At 35.5% G+C, this 19,617-nt stretch overlaps 1 protein-coding gene across 2 annotated transcripts; it reads right to left on the bottom strand.

Annotated features, from left to right (window-relative positions):
* Positions 1–127: 127 nt before the first annotated feature.
* LOC140785898 (uncharacterized) lies at positions 128–19,472 on the bottom strand. 2 transcript variants are annotated; one of them, XM_073133995.1, is made up of 33 exons: positions 19,200–19,472; positions 18,027–18,088; positions 17,751–17,843; positions 17,307–17,478; positions 17,029–17,144; positions 16,820–16,906; positions 16,614–16,730; positions 16,469–16,532; positions 16,203–16,345; positions 15,444–15,491; positions 15,291–15,359; positions 13,668–13,743; positions 12,097–12,227; positions 11,193–11,252; positions 10,983–11,052; positions 10,836–10,900; positions 10,695–10,756; positions 10,480–10,603; positions 10,343–10,400; positions 10,128–10,240; positions 9,236–9,313; positions 9,056–9,118; positions 8,785–8,880; positions 8,575–8,684; positions 7,546–7,735; positions 3,683–3,797; positions 2,673–2,785; positions 2,496–2,573; positions 1,196–1,267; positions 977–1,108; positions 808–861; positions 639–719; positions 128–547 (listed from the first exon to the last, which is right to left on the bottom strand). In XM_073133995.1, the coding sequence occupies exons 1-33, from the start codon at positions 19,309–19,311 to the stop codon at positions 497–499; spliced, it is 3,075 nt and encodes a 1,024-aa protein (XP_072990096.1). In that variant the 5' UTR covers positions 19,312–19,472; the 3' UTR covers positions 128–496. The 2 variants fall into 2 exon arrangements, with proteins under 2 accessions (XP_072990096.1, XP_072990095.1); XM_073133994.1 differs by lacking the exons at positions 18,027–18,088; positions 19,200–19,472 and having other exon boundaries at positions 17,307–17,551; positions 17,751–17,886.
* Positions 19,473–19,617: the final 145 nt, after the last annotated feature.

Genomic DNA, 19,617 nt, shown 5'->3' with positions numbered 1-19,617 from the left:
GGTTAAAGTTTGTGAAACCCATTTAATTTAGAATTTACACATCCTTGTGACTAAATTTGATTTTGTTTGAATGAGATTGTTGAAACCTAGAGAACATCCAGAATCACTCGAAAAAGACAAACTTGAATTTTACTGTGAAAATTTGACGTTCACCGAGAATCTTGCTTAAATTACTTTGCAATGTGCTGTTCACTAAACCGGAGACCAAAAGTAATCAAGCAAGCTTAGAATTACATGATAAACAAATTTCTCAACAAAAAAAAAGAAAAGAAATACATACATACTACTGTACACGTTCATCTTACTACACCTCAAGGCTTTATCTACTGGCTCTGTAAACGCTACCAACTGATGAAGGCTATGCAAACTCAAGGAAGAGCATAAGAGCGCAGGTTTCGCACGGGGCAAAAATAATCTACTTAAAAAATCAATAAATTGGGAAATGCAAATGCAACACCGTGAACAAACTGACATTTTCTTAAATCTTAATTTTCTTTCACTTTTTCAAAACCTTTTCCACCGCACTTCTCTGTGAAACTGTTAGACTCTGCAAAAATTATGTGAACAAAAGTACACGTCACCTTTCATATGATAGTACCAGAGCGCAGGTTATCAAGCTAACTGAAGGTAGTACTCACCTGGCATAGAAGCTCAAAAAATGATCTGTCACTCGTAGATAAATTAGAAAAGAAGGCTGTCAGGAAATCTATTAGCTTGACCTGCCACACACACAAAAAAAAAAGTGGTTAAAGAAGGAAAGGCACAGATCAACGTATCTCTGTCCAAAACAAATATTTGAGAGCAAACCTCATTAAGCGGATCTACTTTTGTAAGGTCATCGTCATAACTATCATCATCTCCCTATGATTGTTTAGGGGAACAAATCACAATTTGCCAGATCAGTATTGCAAATCTTTCATCAATGTGGAATAAATATAATAAATACAAAAATCAATTTGACCAAATTCTAACTCACCTCATCAAAGACTTTAGCCATTGCATCCAAGTGTTCAACGGAAGGTTTAATATTTGATAGAACTGTGGATGAATATACTATATCTTGCCGGAGGCCACTAGCATTATCTGAAACTTCTTCCCAGTCACTATCCTGTCATGACAACAGTACAGTGCAATTAATGCCACAACTACAAGAATATTTTGTGAATATTATATGAGAAACCAAATTGGACAGTACCTCGTCATCATCGTCATCATCCAACACTTGCTCTTGAATTTCAAGTAACGTATCTGATAATAATGCACAGATCTGTAGCATTGGTTGTTGGATAATTGTGTAAGAACCAAATAGCAATGGTGAGAATGTTTCTTAATTTGCTTGTCAAAATTAGTGAGGTGAAAGTATTTAACTTCTCAGAAAAGCTCTCAATACTGATTTCATCAAGATATAAGTAACAGAATTTACGGAATGTGATTGCACATTTCCTTAGAAAAGAAAATATCAGAGTTCACGCAGTCAGTGTTTGAACATTTTAATGTGTAGAACTTTCATAGGTGTAACATGCTTCACCAGCTAAATGGACTGAATGAACGTGGGCTTGAGAAAAGCTAAAGAATAAAGCAGGTTTTACTACATTTATTGTTTCTTCACCAGCTAAATGGACCGAATGAACGTGGGCTTGAGAAAACCTAAAGAATAAAGCAAGTTTTACTATGGATGACCGTGCCGGCGGCATACCGACACATGGCATGAGGGGTGCCGCACGACACCCCTCCTAATAGTTCCGCTCTCGCCGTCGACCTCGTTGTCGAGCTACCCGTTGTCGATCCGGATCCGCAACTTAAGTTTTAACCGATCTCTCTCTCTTAATTTCTCTCTCTCTCGGTCTCCTCCCTCGGGTTAGGGCACCCGACGTGCTCGGGCAACAGCGACGGTGATCAGCGAGCGGCGACGATGAAGGCGAAGGCGAGTATCTTTTTTTTCTCTCCTCTTACGGCACATGCCGTACCGACCGGTGGTTGGCACGGTCCGTGCCTGTAGCACGACCATCGTTGGATTTTACTACATTTATTGTTTCATCAATAGGTGGGTACCACTAAAAGTAAAATAAATGAAAGATAATGCACCCAGCTTTTGCTACAAACAAATGACTGAGAAGCACTGAAAAGATTAAACAATACTGTATATGCTAATTGCCCATTAAATTAATATGGAATGATTTGTAAAATTCCACTTTCTAATCACATTAGCAAATGTGGACCAAAACACATGTTAAGAGCTAATTTGGTTTTGTATGCACATTTTGTATAATGCGTTTCTTTGTATAACCAAGGGATACATTTATATAAGCAGAGGGAACCTTTTATATGCAATGCTTTTGTTTACATGAGCAGTGCGTACCTCTCGTATGCAATGCATTTGTTTTTGTAAGCAATACACACTGTTTATATGCAATGCATATCTAGACAACATAAGATTACGTTAAAGTGGAATTGATTTCATATGGAGCTATTTGAAAGTTCAAGATCCATAGTACCTTTACTGACAATGGAATCATAGACCATTGGTCAGGAGCGAGTTTTGCTTTTGAACGAGTCGTTATACCTGCACTGGACTGAAATGGCCCCACTCGGTGAGTTAAGGAAACACATTGACCAAAAATAACAAGAGAGGAAAGACCTCGCCATCAGCTGCATTCTAAGCATATACAAACCTTAATAAGATACCCTTGGACATTGATTTTTGCCAACTCAGCATTACGTGTGGATAGAAGAAGAGCCAACGCAGTTGTTGTAACTTTTATCTGATAAGCTCCCTGAATTTCACCTACACCCAATGTACAAGTTGCACCTCTTAATGAAATGGGAAAGATACAGATTTAGTAATACTGATTTTACTTAAATACTTTATCTTTGTAGTTTGAGAGTTTTGAGGGAACTCAGACTTTCATTCAAACACACAGGATACGAATGATGAATGCTTTCTTGACTACTGAAAACAAAAGCATGCATGTAAAGGGGTCTCAGAGCACAAGGCTCCTGCTAAAACAGGATCTAGAGAAATGTACACAATAGCCAACATTTGAACCCAGAACCTCTTGATGTAAGGAAGTGAGGGGTAAACCTAATAGGCATGCCGGTGACACCCGCAAACAATAGCATACATGTGAAAACCTTAAAACTTTCAAATTAGAAGGTATTGAATATAAACTGAAATATGAAAGAAAAACTTGCAGTGCACGCCCGTCAGAGAAATTTTTTTCAAAGAATAATACATAGGGCTTTCAATTTATAGAAGATGCACCAAACAAGTGTAACATAAAAAATCAAGCAATATTCCATAACGTTATTACAGTTATGTGGATCTAATTCTTCTCCAAGTATGCAATGGAGAAACCTGCTTGGGAGAATAGAAAAGATGCCGATGAAATATATTTGGATGTAATGATATAATGTCAAAATGGCAGAGGCATTCTCATATAATGCTTTTCCAGCAACATGTATCAGTCATAACTAAAACTGGAGTAAAAAATGTCATATTCAACATATTAGTTCCATGCTATATGTTCACCAAAAAGGAAAAATGTCAAAAACATCTGATGATGATGACACAACATCCTCCCTTTTAACAAGTAAACTGTCATGTAACCAGAAATCAAATTAAGTAATTCTTTTGTTAACACTCTCGTTGAATCGAGACAGACAAGTTAATCATGCTTCTTACCCTGCAGTTTAGTCCATTCTGACATCACATAAGCAAATGAATTTGCATATCCATTAGCAGGTATACTAAGCATTAAATTAATGAATTGGTCAACATCTGCAGCACTAAGATGTACCTGCAACAAACAATAAATGCGGCAGCTTAAATCCATGATAAACTTAAGAAACAACACCATGGAAAGCTTGAACCATCCATTGATACGTATATTGGGACTATGGCATAAAAAGTATGCACAAAAACCTAGGATGCACATGCAAGTACACCAAGAAAGAGAACGTGCCACTGAGTTTCTGCAACCTTATTGTCCAAAATAACTTTATATGACACAAGTTATTGCATGGTTGAAAACTTGAACCACTACAATAATAATGAAATATAGAAATAAATATACATAAGATACCAAGAAGGGACTGCATCACATTGATCAACATCAAGCATTTGACCACTTGCCCAAGACCCATTTGAAAGAAAGAAGCACATATATCATCCGTAGCACCACCCCCTTTATAGTTTGTCTAGACATAATTAAACGGCCTAGCTTGCCCGTGCTCAGCCCAGTTTGAGCCCGGCCCGAGCCCGAACTACCCATGGGCGGCACAGGCCAGCCCTTTGTCCGCCCGTTCGGCCTGCAACTAGAGCACCCGTTTTGCTACGGTGAAAACCAATGTAAATTTTAGTACTGTACCGTTTTACATTCTTTTTAGCACACCTTTAAATTTTTTTAATATATTAATTTTATTTTAAATGGAGGAACATAAATATATTTTTTTAAATAAGCTAAATAGTAAAGTTTTTTTTTCTAAAAATAGCTAAAAGGTGGGTCAGCCCGACCCGGCCTGGCTCGGCTCGTCTAGCCCGATCTCTCATAGGCTAAGGGGCAGTAACGGGCTAAACTATTCCAGCTCGACTCAAACCCGGCCCGAGTAATTGGTGAATCGGGCCGTAAACAAATACTTAAGCCCGGTTGGTCTGAATCTTATCTTAACACACCTTTTAAATCAACTTTTGGATAATGTAAGCAAACAAACTGAAAGTTCTAAAGATGTCTGTTGAAAGTCCAAGATGGACAAAAATGATTATGGCAAATCAAACTTTTAGGTCGCCAAGACTAATTTATGGCTTCAATTGGCTTAAAGTTATTGGCAGGATGTACTGCACTCCAAAAGGCCATGTTTATGCCAACAACTACATTCCAGTTTTGGCTACACATTATTGGGCCCCAAACATCCCTATGATATATAGTGCAAGACCATGCTTCCTACCCCATGCAATAAACAATAAACGAAACATATGATTTAAGCATCTCGAAATGAGATAGCATGACCAGAATAACAGGGACAAATAATGAATGTAGTACATAGATACTACAGAGATACTGAACATTCTTTGCAAATGGCCAAAGATATGGCATGAGTAAAAGAAGAATATAGAGGTCAGGATTTAGATAGGAATTGTCATATTCCCTCAAGTGTATTCCAGTGGGCAAAACAACTTTAATGGTCATCATTAGATTAAATACACGGAATCTGTAAGATGAAAGACTGCAAACTAAAGAAAAATATGGGTTCCTAATTCCTCAAATACTTAACACCTAAATTGTACTTAATAGTGGTTAAATCCCTCCCTAAAGAGGCTATACCATAAAAGAGAGAAGAAAAACATTTTGGACAAGGATAGCATAAGCTATCAGAACTCATATCATCCGTATGAATAATATAGCGCAAATAAAGTTTCAGTATATATCAGTCATGGTATCTACAAAATTTGAAAAAAAAATTCAACACAAATAAAAAAATCAGAAAAATTAATAGATAAGTAGGTAAAATTTCATCACTCGCTTAAGATGGTGAAAATATAAATAAAAATTAGGCACTAGTAGAGAAGGTGGCTCAGATTCTCAAGGTCTAAAGGTAGAGATGCTTGGTTTTTATAAGTTTATTGGATGAAATAAAGTTCTGATAGGGGAACCTTGAAATCTGCCACATTAACTAACTGGTCCAAATAGATCAAGTTGACCAGAGCCAGTGACAATTTCATACAGTTTCCAACCGAAATTAGCCCCAACCCAGTCACTTCCTTAGATTCCGACATTTCCATAACGCTCCATCGTAAACTTCAAACGAATGATTGCTGCAAGCCATGCCGACATTCTTATATCCCATGGATCAGCCAACACAACAATCAATGCTTTTTTAACCTCATTAATATATGTTAACTCACAAATTACACTAATTACACTAAAAGCTCAAGCTATTAGAGAATAAGAATTTTAATCTTTTATATTCTGATACTACCCATTATTTAGGCTCAAGATATTTTAATAAGCTTAGGGGTGGGGTTTAAATTAAATAGGTTGAGATTTTTATATTCAAAATGACAGATTTGTTTGTGGGTATCAAATTTAGGATATCCTGGTCTGATACCATGTTAACTTACTAACTGCTTAATTTTTTTAAAGAATATTGATTTTTTATCTTTTATACTCTATTGGACCGTATATCTACCTTTAAGATGCTTCCTCACATGTAGCCCCTATACTGCACATGGTCAGATGAAAAACAATAAGATATGCAGCCTACACCGCACCAAAATAGAGAATAAATAGGTTTAGACAAGGTCTAGACTTTGGACTAATGGCCACTAGAAAAACTGGCTCTAATATTATGTTAACTAATTACTCTAGAAGCTTAAGTGGTCAAAAAACATCATTTTTAATCTTTTACATTCAAACAATATAAATAATGATTTTGAACAACTACACAACTAAAACAATAAGAATTACCAAATAGAGGTAATAAAACAACAAAGATGTTGAAATTCTTGCAATAAAATAAATGAGATTCCACCTAACAAGTCATTGAGATAAGTAAAATAAAACAAGATAATAATTAATACTTCACCTTATTTTTCCAATATCATAAGCAGCAATGTTAAGACAGCCAAACTAGTAGATATAGATGAAGAATTACAACTATAAACATCAAGAAAGTTGAGCACCGATTATATTCTTTAATTTTGTCCATTTTTAAAAAAAAAACTTCCACTTTAATGACTAGGCTCCCACTTTAGACAGAATAAACTAGACTCCGCTCAGATCCTGCCTAGGTGTTTGTATCTTGAACCATGTAGGTATGTAGGTTGACTTTGAAATTCAAAATTAAATCTTGACAAATTAATGGATTCTAATTGCTTAATATGATTCTTAGCAAAAAAAAATGCATTAATATATTTGTAGATTGTATGTATGAATTTTAACTTTTTATCTAACTATTGTTTCTTGTATTTGTTTATTTTTAAATCGTCTTAGATTCTAGGTGCCCGCCTACACACTTGACTAGCGCATAGGCACTTTATGACCCTTTGTCCATCTATCTAGAGCCAACAGTCTTTCAAAACCTTGATTTTGTTTCAAAGTAGAAAACAAAGGAATAACTAAAGATTTCAGAAAATATTTCATGATATATCAAACACCAGATCCCCAAAATCACTACAACACTATGACTGAATGCCCATAATTACAACAACAATCATATTCTCGAATAGGCCATGTAATAATTCCTTGAGCTGAGCATTCAAATCATCGAAGCAATAAAGGTTAATCTAATGATAGCTATTCTTTTCCCAACATGGTGTCACCTCACTAAGTGATTCAACTAGATGCAGGCTATTTTCCAATTTATTGGTTGCATGTCATCCTATTCTACCAATTTGTAATCAGAATCTATCTGAAGTTAGAATGATGTTAGCCGTAAGTCACAAGAGAGTTTAGAACAGGCTAAGAAAGCATTGAATCAAGCATAAACTATCTGGACTCTGGAGATAATAGAAGGATGCATAAAATGACTTCCTAGAAAGGAACTTACAAGTCTAGCAAGGATAACAATTAGAGAACTCTTCAACCCGGATATTTCGCAAGATTGCATACGTCTCACAATAGCAGCGACAAGTTCCCGAACATGCAGGGACATTTGTGATGGAAAATGTAAAATAAGTTGCAATACATAACTTCCAACAAAAAGTGATCCAGAACTTTCCAGATATGGATCTAGAAGCCTGCAGCATGCAAAGAAAATTCAAATCAGAAGTTATTTTATTTTTACATGACAAGTAATTGATCACAAAAAAAAAGCACATCTCACTGTTACTATGATTACACAACCACGTCAAATTTGACAATTTCCTTCTTATCATTGTAAAAGGGAAATTTGCACTGTGCATCCCAAATTATTAATTTAGTGTGGTCTATTCAAAAGTACCACGACAAAATATTACAGTAACAGAACTCTTGTCCTTTTGAATGTAAAATGTTGATCCCTAAATTGCTCTTTTTCACTCTTGTAATCCATTAATTATTTCTCACTTCTTCAAGTGACTTGGATGTTCACTTGGGATTGATTAGTTTGATTAGTATTAGTCGTAAGTTAGGTAGGTAGCTGTTAGGCTCCACCCAAGTCAAACTAGGGGTCCCTAATAAATTGACAGGCATGTTGAAGTTAACCAAGTCATATCACCCAAAATAGAAATATTATGAGGACAATAAGAAGAAATCACTAAAAATGAATTGGATAAGTCCAGCAGAGATTGCATAATCATAGTGACATGTGTCTAACTCAGATCAAAGGCACCAGTAAATGTGAGAGAATGGTAAAAAAAATGGGTACGTGGTATTTGCGTGTCTTCTGACAATTTGATGTCTCTTCACCTATTCAACCTTCATCTATGTTTTAATAACATTAGGGAGGATCATCTTACAAACAGAACCTTAAGAAATTCTCGTCAGAAGCTAAGTAAAATATAAAAATAAACATTGCCATGAAGCAACTTTAAATGCATTACTACTACTGTACCACTATAAAAAAAATTTGAAAACTTGCAAGTACTTCAAAATCTACCTAGAAGCTGCATCAAGAAGCCTTTTCATTGTAAGGCCTGGATCACCTCCCCATGTAAGTAACTCTTGTCTACCCCCAGATAGAAATGCAGCCAAACATTCTGTTGCATTCTGAATTAAAATGCAGAATATTATATGGTGCGATTGCTAACTTACTAAACAGAACAACATGATCCTGACAGAGATGATTGTGCAATGATGAGAAACTTGCCTGCATCTCTCCATGATCATCACTTTCAAGAATAATTTGGATAGCAGGATTAAAGCATATCTCAAAAATTGCCTTCATTACATCAGTTGGAGCATTCTGGACATATAGCAGAACAAATTAATATCTGCCAAAGATGTATGGAACTATGGAAGGTTCATAAAGGAAAAATCAGGAAAGAAACAAATTAATATCTGCCAACAATGTAAGGAACTATGGAAGGTTCATAAGGGGAAAAATCAGGAAATCATGCAACACAAATAAGATAACATACTTTCAGTATCATTGTCAAAAGATCCAATGAGCCAGAAACTAGCCCAACTGGCTGCACCCTGGGCTGAGGAATGCAAAAAAGTATCAATGATGAATGTGTTAAATACATGGAGAACTCCAACTCAATTAAAATGGTTATAGAGAGCATGAAGGTCTACTTAAGGAAGTCTATCAAGTGAACCTTTTCCAATATAGATCCAATAGTTGGCAAAACTCGAGACACCAATGGTCGTATACATCCAGGAGCATTCTTGATAGCCTGGAAAGCTAAAGAAGTCTATCAAGTGAATTTAAACAATGGTAAAGAAAGCTACATAGCCTACATTAATTGATATATGGCTTCATTAATAGCATGATTGTTTGAAATTTTGAATTGTATTCATAAATTTTGAACATAGGTATAATAATTGGCAAAACAATAGAAATAAACAACAAATACATGCATTTCATCTTGCAAAGGATGTTATGACTATAGCCTATCAAGGCATTGTAAAATAAATAACAAGAAGATCCAGTTAAACGGATATGAACTAGATGATCTTTGACTTCATTGAGCAGATGTTCTAACATTATGCCAACGAGTAATAGGTGAGTACATATATCATCTAGATCTACTACTCAAAAAGCAAACCAAAGAAATTGGAAATTCCTAATTATTAGAGTAACTTCGGCAAGTGTAATTGAAATATTGAATAAAAGAACTTCGGCAAGTGTAATTAAAATATTGTAATTGCAATTTATTAAACTTCGCAAGCACAATAGTGATAACTTTAAAAGGTGGTTCCATTTAGTTTAACAATAAGTCAGTAACCCTGTCCAATAAGAGACCATTACAAGGAGCTAATAATAACAAGTATCACTTCCCTTGTTAAAGTTTTATAATTTTGTTCTCTTAACTTTTATTCTATTTAGCAAAATGAAATTCTCTTTTAGGTTCTAATTAACAATATCCTCTTTTAAGTTTACTTTTATTACTCGATGCTGTTAATATGCACTTAAAGTACAGTCAGCTATCATAATGCATATGAATCCAATACTCAAAAGATTGCACGAGAATTTAAAAGAGAATGTACCTCTAGAACCTCCACAGCATCAATACTGATGAACGGATCAGAAACATGTTGTACCCAAACATTTAAAATTATGGGAGATATGACTGGCTCAATGGATGTTGATAGTCCATGACCTGCAAGTCAAGAGGATTGAAAAAACAAGAACCATACAAGCGTGATTCCAAACTTCTGCACGTGAAAAGAGTAAGATCATAAGCAGTAACAAAGAGACATACCTGCCTTAACAGCTGCTTGAAGAGTTTCTAGCACCAGATGTAGTGTCTCATCAGATGCCTGAGCAACACAGTACAAGTACTGATGCAATATTTTCAAAATGAATAGGAATTCTTCATAGTCTTGGTACTATTCTTACCTGCCTTAGAAGATCTGTGAGAGATGAAAGTAAACCCATTATATGGGGCTGAATTAAGTCCTGATTAGATTCTGATAAGAGTTGGGACAGTGCCCTACAAGCACCCACTTTAACTGGTGGTGGTCTGCAGATGCAATAATTTCTGTAACCAGAAGGTTTTTTTTCTCCCACCAAATTATAACAATACATGACCACAAGGATAAAGTATTTCTTACACATCCAGAGCTATTGCATGAGTAGCAGTGTACAGAAATTGTTCCCTGATGCTCTGACTAATCTAAAAGTTAATACAAAATTTGAGTTCATCAGAAACTAAACTGGAGCAGGATTTAAAGAGGATAAACAGCGAGAGATACCACAGCAGAGAACTTGGATACTACTGAAAAGGTACGTGCATGAAGAAATGGATATTCATTTACACCTGGAAGCCATAAAATAAAAAACTAATAAATAGTAGAAAGGAAGAAAGTCAAGAAACATAACAAAGAAAAGATATCACTTACTTGTACCAATGTCTTCAGTAACCATCTGCTCTATTATATTCCTTAAGTCATATTTTATCAATCCTGAAGCCTGATATAGGAGATCATGAAACAAGGGAAAAAAAGTATTCAGATCAAAACATTAATCTTTAATAAATAGTAATTCCAGTTACAATTGTTGCAGGGAAACACAATCTATATCCTACAGCCCTAACATAACAGAAAATCAACCTGTGCTTCAAGCAATTGTTCTGAAAGAGAAACTAGCGCAAAAAGAGTTGCTTCACGCAGCTGTCACAAGAACAGAGGCAAGTTAGATGTGCAGAAATAATTCACCACAGGCAACACATGGAGGAGAAACAGAAAGAGAAAAAAAATTCATAATGTAAAATTGTAAGCAACAAATAGCAAGAAAATATAGATTGCACAATGACTTCTCACAAAAAGGACAGCAAAGAAACAAAATTACGATCTCAACGGCATGGTGGAACAAACATAAAATGGACCAAGAAGCATGGCAGTAAGGAATTGTTCTTGTTAATCCTAATTGTAACTGTTATATTTTCCTAACTAGCTATTTGGGGAATATTTTAAAAGGGAAATCTTCCACAGGAAACAGCCCATTACTACATTACTACGGAAAAAGTCAGCAGACTATACTCTAAATTTTGAGTTCCTGCTGGAGAATAACACCTCTCAGACAGTCACCCTCTTGTACAGTAGCCTTTCGCCGGTACTCAAGTTTGATTGGTTCTCATATTCCTTCCTTTTTCTCCCTTGTCAACCATGTCAGTACCAAGTAAGATCTATAGTTCTTATAAAATATGAACCTACTTGTCATTTTCTCAAATTCCCCAACAATCAGGCTGATGAGAATCGGCATAAAACTCTAAAAGGACCCCAGCATAACAATTTTGTGTCACCAAGAAGGTGTTACAGTAAGTGCTGATGAGAATCACGGCAATCCACACCGTGAACAATTATATTTTTAAGATGGAAGATGAATCATTCTTCATGGCTGGACAATGTACATGAGAATAATATTGTAAAGCCTGTAATAAGATTGATTACAGTCCTAAAAGAATTATATTTGATAATAGAACATACTAAAGGGAACAAAATAATCATGACTCACTCTCCACCAATCCGTAGAGCCAGCAAGCTTTGCTTCACATGACTCATGAAATTGTTTTCGACATGATTCAATTATTGAATCAATTCCTTCTTCACCATAAGCATTCACTATTTCTTCCAGAAGAAGGCATCCTGTAAATGCTTTGCTCATTAAGGTGCCATGCAAACCAAAAGAGAGTGTTTTAACTCTTTAACATGCAAGTATATCAGTGAAAAAAACAGCAAAAATCTACACTGGCCATGCAATGGAGAAAAAAAATGAAAATGAAGACATCAGTTATCAAAGTCTATCACAAGTCTAGACCTAGTATCTTCAATCAGACCATGACGGGTTTGCACTAAGCACATAGTCCATAATCATCTAGGAGCAACTGGTCCATTTAGCAAAACCAAAAGATTGTCCATATTACAAATTACCCTTTTGCTAATTTAGGATCCTTTTCATTTTCACATAAAAGAAGTGGATAATATCATATAAAAATTGATTTCCCAATTGTTGGCTTAAGATGTCAGATCAACAGCCCATATCTCAATATATGATAATAATTTTGTACATCCATGGCAGAGTGCTTGATAACACTGTTTAATGCATATTGTTTAGCTGGTGTAACAAAATTCACACAAAGTTACAGAAATTATATGTTGTTTCTACTTGAGCTCAGCAGAAGATTCAGAGCACCCTGATATAGGAACAAACACAATAATAGCTATAAATTCATAATTATTGAAAGTGGAAAGATCGCCTTTCTATCCTAAAAGGGAAGAAATCATACTATCATTAGCCCATTTTTTATTGATCTCAATTGATCCACTGTTACTGCCTATCCTCAGCTCTCAGTAAGATGTGTGGTTGTGTACACTGTACAGTGTACATTATGTGCCACCAATTGATAGTTGATACAGTAACAGAAGGGATACTTATGTCTTGCAGATTTGGGGCGTGTGATTAAGGTATCCCATTTCTCCTTTTGACTTCTTTTTTCTTCTTGAATACCTTTGAAGCAGTTTCATGCGCAATAAGACGTTCTTATTAGCAATAGGAGCATCAAGTCATATAAAAAGTTTGGTATGGGTAATAATGACTTAATATTTTTAATTTGGAAGGAATTTCTAGTATATTCCCCCCAAAAAGTTAGCACGTTCAATTGTTCAGTTAGCAGTATTAAAAAAAAAAGGGAGAAGAAAGATCAAATTCAATTTGGAAGGCAGGTGCATGACCTAATGGCACACATAAGAGTCACAGAAAAGACCCCCTTCAAGAATAAATATGCAGGCTTACTTCTACATGTGCAACAGAGAAAAAGAGGATGTTCATTAGGTTGTGGAGCCAGAGTGAATAAAACTGTATATGCTAACAAATGGAAAGTGATAATAGTTGACAAAAAGGAAAAAAATTATATGCATGAATTGAGACACATGTTCAAAAGAGTGAAAAAAGAAAAAGAAAATACTGAGCGAAAACTAATAAGAATAAGATAGGTTCATTGAAGCAAGAGATATTCAAAGTTGTACCAGGCCCTAAATGAGGCAAAAAGTAGACATTATGTATATATCTCTATGTAGAGTATGTACCGGATACACGACAACTATAAGTTACATCATCCTCATCGGCAACATACTGGTTAGCATCAAGTGACCAAGTGTGCACCTACAAGAATGAAGACTAACAGTTCAACTTCACATCATATTGACAAGACATCAGAAGCAGCAGATCTAACTTAAGGAGAACCCTATTGACTAATACTTTGAGTTTTGACAACATTAGTTGTCGAATACTTTTCAAGATAAAATCTGATATAATCATGAACTTCATATACAATAAAACACAGCAACACAGAACATTCAAAAGAAAGTACGTTTAGCGCATTCAAAAAATAAATTATATCTGGAGTTCATAATTGTACGCAATTGATCTGTCCTCTCAATTTTCAATGTCTTTTTCTCCAATTTGAGTAATCAGAAGAGATTCTTAAACGGGAGCAAAAAGAAAAGAAATATCTTAATTCAGAAAAATTAAATGGAATAAACTGCAAACACTATTGAAAGTTACCCAATTCAGCAATAAGCAAGAGCTAGTGAAACTTTTATTTTCAAGTTCAGCATATATAAATCCAACATGAAAGAAAAAGGTTAACTAATAATGAATCCAACTCTATGCAGACATAGAACATAAGCTTCTGCAAACCAAGCAATTGCAAGAGCATTAAGTACAAGTTGATAGCTAAAAGAGTTGGACTAAAATACTGTATTAGAAAATAAGAAGACAAAATTAAACTACATTTTGATCAACAGCTCACAAAGGTCTCCAATACCAGTAGAAATTAAAAAAAGAAAAAGGCTTTTTCATCTGACCTAGTCTGAGAAGAAAGTATATTAATTGTGACTCAGTTGATTTGACCACTATGCTACCTTACTACATGAGAGTTTCAGGACAAAAAATTATGAACTTTTATCTCTCTTCATCCTTTTTAAATCACTTTATTCTATTTAAGGGTCTCATGACCAAACTTAGACCACATAGACAAGCCCCTGCAAACAAATTTGATCTCTAGGTTTACAACTTAACTTCCAAAGCTGTCCAGCGAAATTTCCAAATTCCAATCCAACTAGGCAACTACTACCACTTCAATAAGAATCCACCTTTACAAAATTGAGACAAATGCTTATCATTCAATCCATAAAACTTCACGCCTTATGATATTACACTAATATATGAGTGCCTGCCTCATCCTTTCCTCTATCATTGTTAAGTGTGCCTAACAAATTACAATTTACTTACCAAAGCACTGGCTTTAGATATTTACATCCCTGACTACTACAAGCAAATTACTTGATGAGAGCTGCATAACATCGGATTTAACCGAATAATATTCAAGATATTATTTGAAGAGAAAAAAGGTTAAATACTAAACATGTTGTGATAATAAGTATCCAGTATTCTATGTTCTAAACATTTTAACAAGTTACCACACAAAAGGGTACATTGTGAAAACATAAAATTAGCGTATAAGAAGTTGCTTCCTAAAGAACATATGAATTTACCCATATAGGCAAGTAAAAAAGATGCCCAAAAGAAAACATCTATACAAATCTGGGAAACCACAGCCTAAATGAGTACCAACATCCCATAAACAAAACTCTTGAAAAAGCAGATCATGAACTCGCAAGTATAAAAGACAAGAAAAGGCATCATACTTGTTCCTCAGTCATCTGTTGAAATGCTACAGTGTAATACACCAGCTCCTTGATGTTCTCTTCGATGACCTATAGAAATCAATCACTAAAACATTTATTCATCTAATAAAAAAACAGAAAATGGAAGCATTCAAATACAATTGAGCGACATACCTTTGCCAACCTAGAGCTTCCCACCATGGTTATCAGAAGCTCAAACAACTAGGAAGAAAGGACAGCATGTTAAAACTAGCCCTCAAACAAAATGAAGTATAACAAGAAAATTTTGTTTACCCTTCTACCCTTATATATTTGTAACATCAGTGCAAAAGGAACTACTTAATCTTCACTACAAATGCGGCAAACAAATGAATAATTTAAAACTGTAAAAGAATCCTAGAAAGATGCAAACATTATTGACAACAAAAGAATACAGCACATTATTAAAAATGAAACTGCAGAAATAAACTGCTTAAATATCTCAAACTGCATAGCATTTGTCTAGTAATTTAAAAGTAATAAGAAGGATTTCACTAAACTGATCATTGATATATAAATAAGTTTATGCTCCTAGCTCTTCCATGAGATGTATAAACCAAACTAAGAATTCAATTAACAAGCACAAAAATACTTGCTTCATTAGGCATGGAGCATTCTCTTAACAATATTTCAATTTAAATAAATAAATAAAGATCTTCGCATCTCAGATTAGCAAAACAGACATATAGATCGGGGCATAAGAAAGTATTGAATGGAGAGGAAAAAAATTTTAGTCAACCCCATTTAATTGGTGGTATATGAATTCATTTTCTTGTTATTGCTGTTGCTGCTGCTATTGTAATTGTTTCTAAATGTTTCCTTGGCTGTAAACTTGCTGCAAAAGAGTCATTTAATAGAAATTAATTATGATTTTTTCCTCAAGCGGCGTAGTACCTGAATGACAAAGGACTCCAGACTTTTCTCAGCACCCTCTGAGTCGTATCTGCCTGAATGAGAATCCTCACTACCTTGGATGGATGATAGCTGGTAGACTTTTAGTGAAGAAACAAATGTCTGCCACAAAGGTGCAAGAATGACTGGACCAAAAGTGGATTTCACTTTTCAGGAAAGCAACAACAAAGTGTAGTAAAAAAAAAAAAACAAAGGAGCATGGCAGTTGATGTATATATTCCTGACTATATTATATAGTATATACTTGCCGGAAAATTGTCCTTCAGGCATGCCAGGGAAGTTCTGAACAAACTGGATTAAACATTTGAGTACCTAATGATACAAGAGCTCAATCATCAAAGAACATGAATTCATTCAGCAATAAGAAGTTGAAATACAGATAGATGCATCTACCTCCATCCTAATGCTCCAGTCATCAGGATCTTCCAATTGCACTGGAGATTGTAATATTATGGAGAACTGTTCCATAAACAAATTAAGCATTGGTACCATCAAATTGCTAGTTTCTGCCTGCACCATCAAATATTCACAACTCTTCTCAAGAAACACCAGGAGAAACATCAATGAAGAAGAGACAACTATAGAAAAAAGTAACTTACCTTATACACGCCACTCATTGACCCTAGGATAGAAATACATGAATGAATTATGGAAAGAGCTTTGGCACGCAGAGATTTCTCATATAGCTGTAGGAATGTAAGTAAATGAGAGATATAGGGTATTCGTGTTTCCTCACAGATTTGAGGAAAAAAAAACATACTGGCCAATAAGCATAAAAAAAGCCAGCAAGTGGCGACATTGAACTGACCTGAGGGGATGATATAATTGTGTGCAAGTATGGGAACAGAGTGGGTACTATTTCTGGAACCAATCTGTCGTCCAAATCACCAGAGAGGAGAGCTAGACATCTTAAAGCACCACGAACTGCATATGTTCATGAACACAACACAAAAGCAAAATAATGGCATGAACTCATAATTTAATGAAAATAAGTTAATTAGTGAAAGAAGTAGACACTGCAGCATGCATTTCATAAGAAGTTCAAAAATGTTATCAAAGAACTAGTGATAAGATTCAAAAATTTACCTCCATCTGTATTGCCCTGGTCACTAATAAGCTTCAAGAGAAAAGGCAATAACTCAGGCCACTCTTCCGGCCAATCATATTGTGCAATGGATGCTACTGCCATGCCAATAGCTGTCCGGATCTTGCCATGAGAATCGCTCAATGATGGAAGCAAACGTTGGCGTATAACAACCTGGCATAATAGCATTTTAGAATAGGCCCTTCTGCAGATTTTGCACAGAAATTGGCATCCAACATTCATGATTCTGGAAGGTACAGCCTCAAATAAGTAACAGGAGGTAAATACAGCACTATTGTGTTCCATATATTTAGGAAAATTTTCAGAAAAAAGGACCAACAAATCATACATTCCCTTAAGTTAAAGATTAAGCTACTAAAATACAAAATTCCACCCAAAGTAGAAGAGCATAAGCTCATTAAAGAAATAGGGAACTCAAAGAAGACCTTCTCTGGAGCCGAAACAACGGGATGTACAAAGTTCTCTTCGTCTATCTGCCAATGCTGCTTTATGAACTGCTTTAGCAAGACAGCAGCCAGGTTCTCAATGTTAAGTCTTACAGTGATCAAAGTTTTTGTTTTCTTAACTTGAACATAGGAAAACAATATGTACTCAAACTTGGAAAAAAAAAATACAAATATTTATGAAAGTTTGTTGGTGCCTGGTGAATCAATTTAATAAGTCTGAGGTAGGAGGGATCTACATTTCCCTGATAAGGATATTTGACGTAAACCAAAGGAGATATCCTTGTTGACAGTGATCTTGACAAGAGCAGCCCCAAATCCTTGATAGAAACCAAAATTAAAAAGAGAATTCATTAGTTACCAACTATGATAGAACTGTAAAAGGTACATAATGAAAAGATAAATATTCAGACATCAAGAACTGAAAAATACAAATAAAAATAGACACAATAATGTTCCAACACCGGCCAATTGATATATGCATTTCAAGCAAATTTGTTAAACTTTAGAGAACCAACATGCTCGGGAACTAAATGAACACAACATAGTTTTCACATTGACTAATATACATTAACAAAACCACAATGACAGTTATGCATGTTCATGCGGATGATCACAACCTTGTATATGACAGTAACTAATGGAAGAACACATCAAAAGCTACAAAATGACATCATAGAACCAACAAATAAGGAACATTACAGAATTTGACACAACATTCACCACAAAATACAGTTGATCACCAGATTGGCATCAACAAACCAGAATGACAGTTCTTGGAAATGTTCAACTACCTTATATCCAACAAGAACAATTCGAAGAACACATCAAAGAGAAACATGAATAGGTAGGACACGAGTAAAGATTTAAATTTCAAGTGTGCTTGCATCCTAAAGCATTATGAGCTATATTTGTATTAGCCCGGACCAACCTCACGTGAATCCACGTTGGAAGGACATCATACAAAAGCTGTATTCCACTATAGAAACTACCTCAGGTAAGACCAACAAACAACGCACCAGAGCCAGAGAACTAAACATAAATAGTTGATAACAAATTGGGCATCGGCAAGCTAAAATAACAGTTCTAGCAAATGACCAACTCACCTCGTGTTCAACAAAATCTATCAGAAAGAACACATCAAAGAGCATCCCAAGTGGATATACCACAACTGCAGAATAGAAATTCAAGATCGAACTCCGGACACTACCCAATATAGAACCAACAAATAGAGAGAATCATAGAATCTAACAAACTGTTCACAAGATAAAGGAGTTGATCGCCATATCGGGATATGACAAGACCTCTACGATATTTCTTGCAGATCATCAAAAGAGCATCCCGGTTGGGTTGCCCCGATAAACAATTCGAATTTCAAGATTCCATTAATAATGAGAAGCCATCACCATCAACCGGAAGATCAGAACCAACCTGGCTGCAGGGAAGCCTGTTTCAACGAGGCCTCGGCGAAGGATCGGACGTCGCGATTCGTGTCCAGGGTCGCCGTGAGGCAATCGATTAGCCATTTCTGGTCCTGATCCATGGTGGATTCCGCCAAGAAAAACCGAACGCAAGGCGAAGGAGACGACCGCGAGAGGGATCAGGGAGAGGGTTTCGAGATCGACCAGAGATCGGATTTGGGGAAGCGAGGGTTTAATGGTAAGAACGCCAAGAACGGGATACTGAAGACTGGAGACTGGAGACTGGAGTATCAATGGATGGGTTTTAGGGTTATATAGGAGGTGACTGATGGGAGTAAAGTTTCTAGATTTTGAGCGCGCCTTTCAATGTTATAAGCTACGGTCGTGTAAACTTCACAACCGGTGAGCTTAAACGCTGACCCCTTACT

The sequence above is a fragment of the Typha latifolia genome, chromosome 4 (genome assembly GCF_019914945.1).
Source record: "Typha latifolia isolate L0001 chromosome 4, TyphaL0001v2, whole genome shotgun sequence".
Classification (NCBI taxonomy): Eukaryota; Viridiplantae; Streptophyta; class Magnoliopsida; order Poales; family Typhaceae; genus Typha; species Typha latifolia.
The sequence above is the reverse complement of the archived record's forward strand: the minus strand, read 5'-3'. Positions and strand labels throughout refer to the sequence as shown.

Excerpts from the sequence above, each read along its gene's own strand:
- LOC140785898 (XM_073133995.1), bottom strand. The coding sequence starts at position 19,311 with ATGGATCAGGACCAGAAATGGCTAATCGATTGCCTCACGGCGACCCTG. Across the intron at positions 17,145-17,306 it reads CCAGGGCAATACAGATGGAG|TTCGTGGTGCTTTAAGATGT; the intron begins GTAAATTTTTGA and ends GAACATATGCAG. Across the intron at positions 13,744-15,290 it reads AACAGATGACTGAGGAACAA|GTGCACACTTGGTCACTTGA; the intron begins GTATGATGCCTT and ends TCATTCTTGTAG.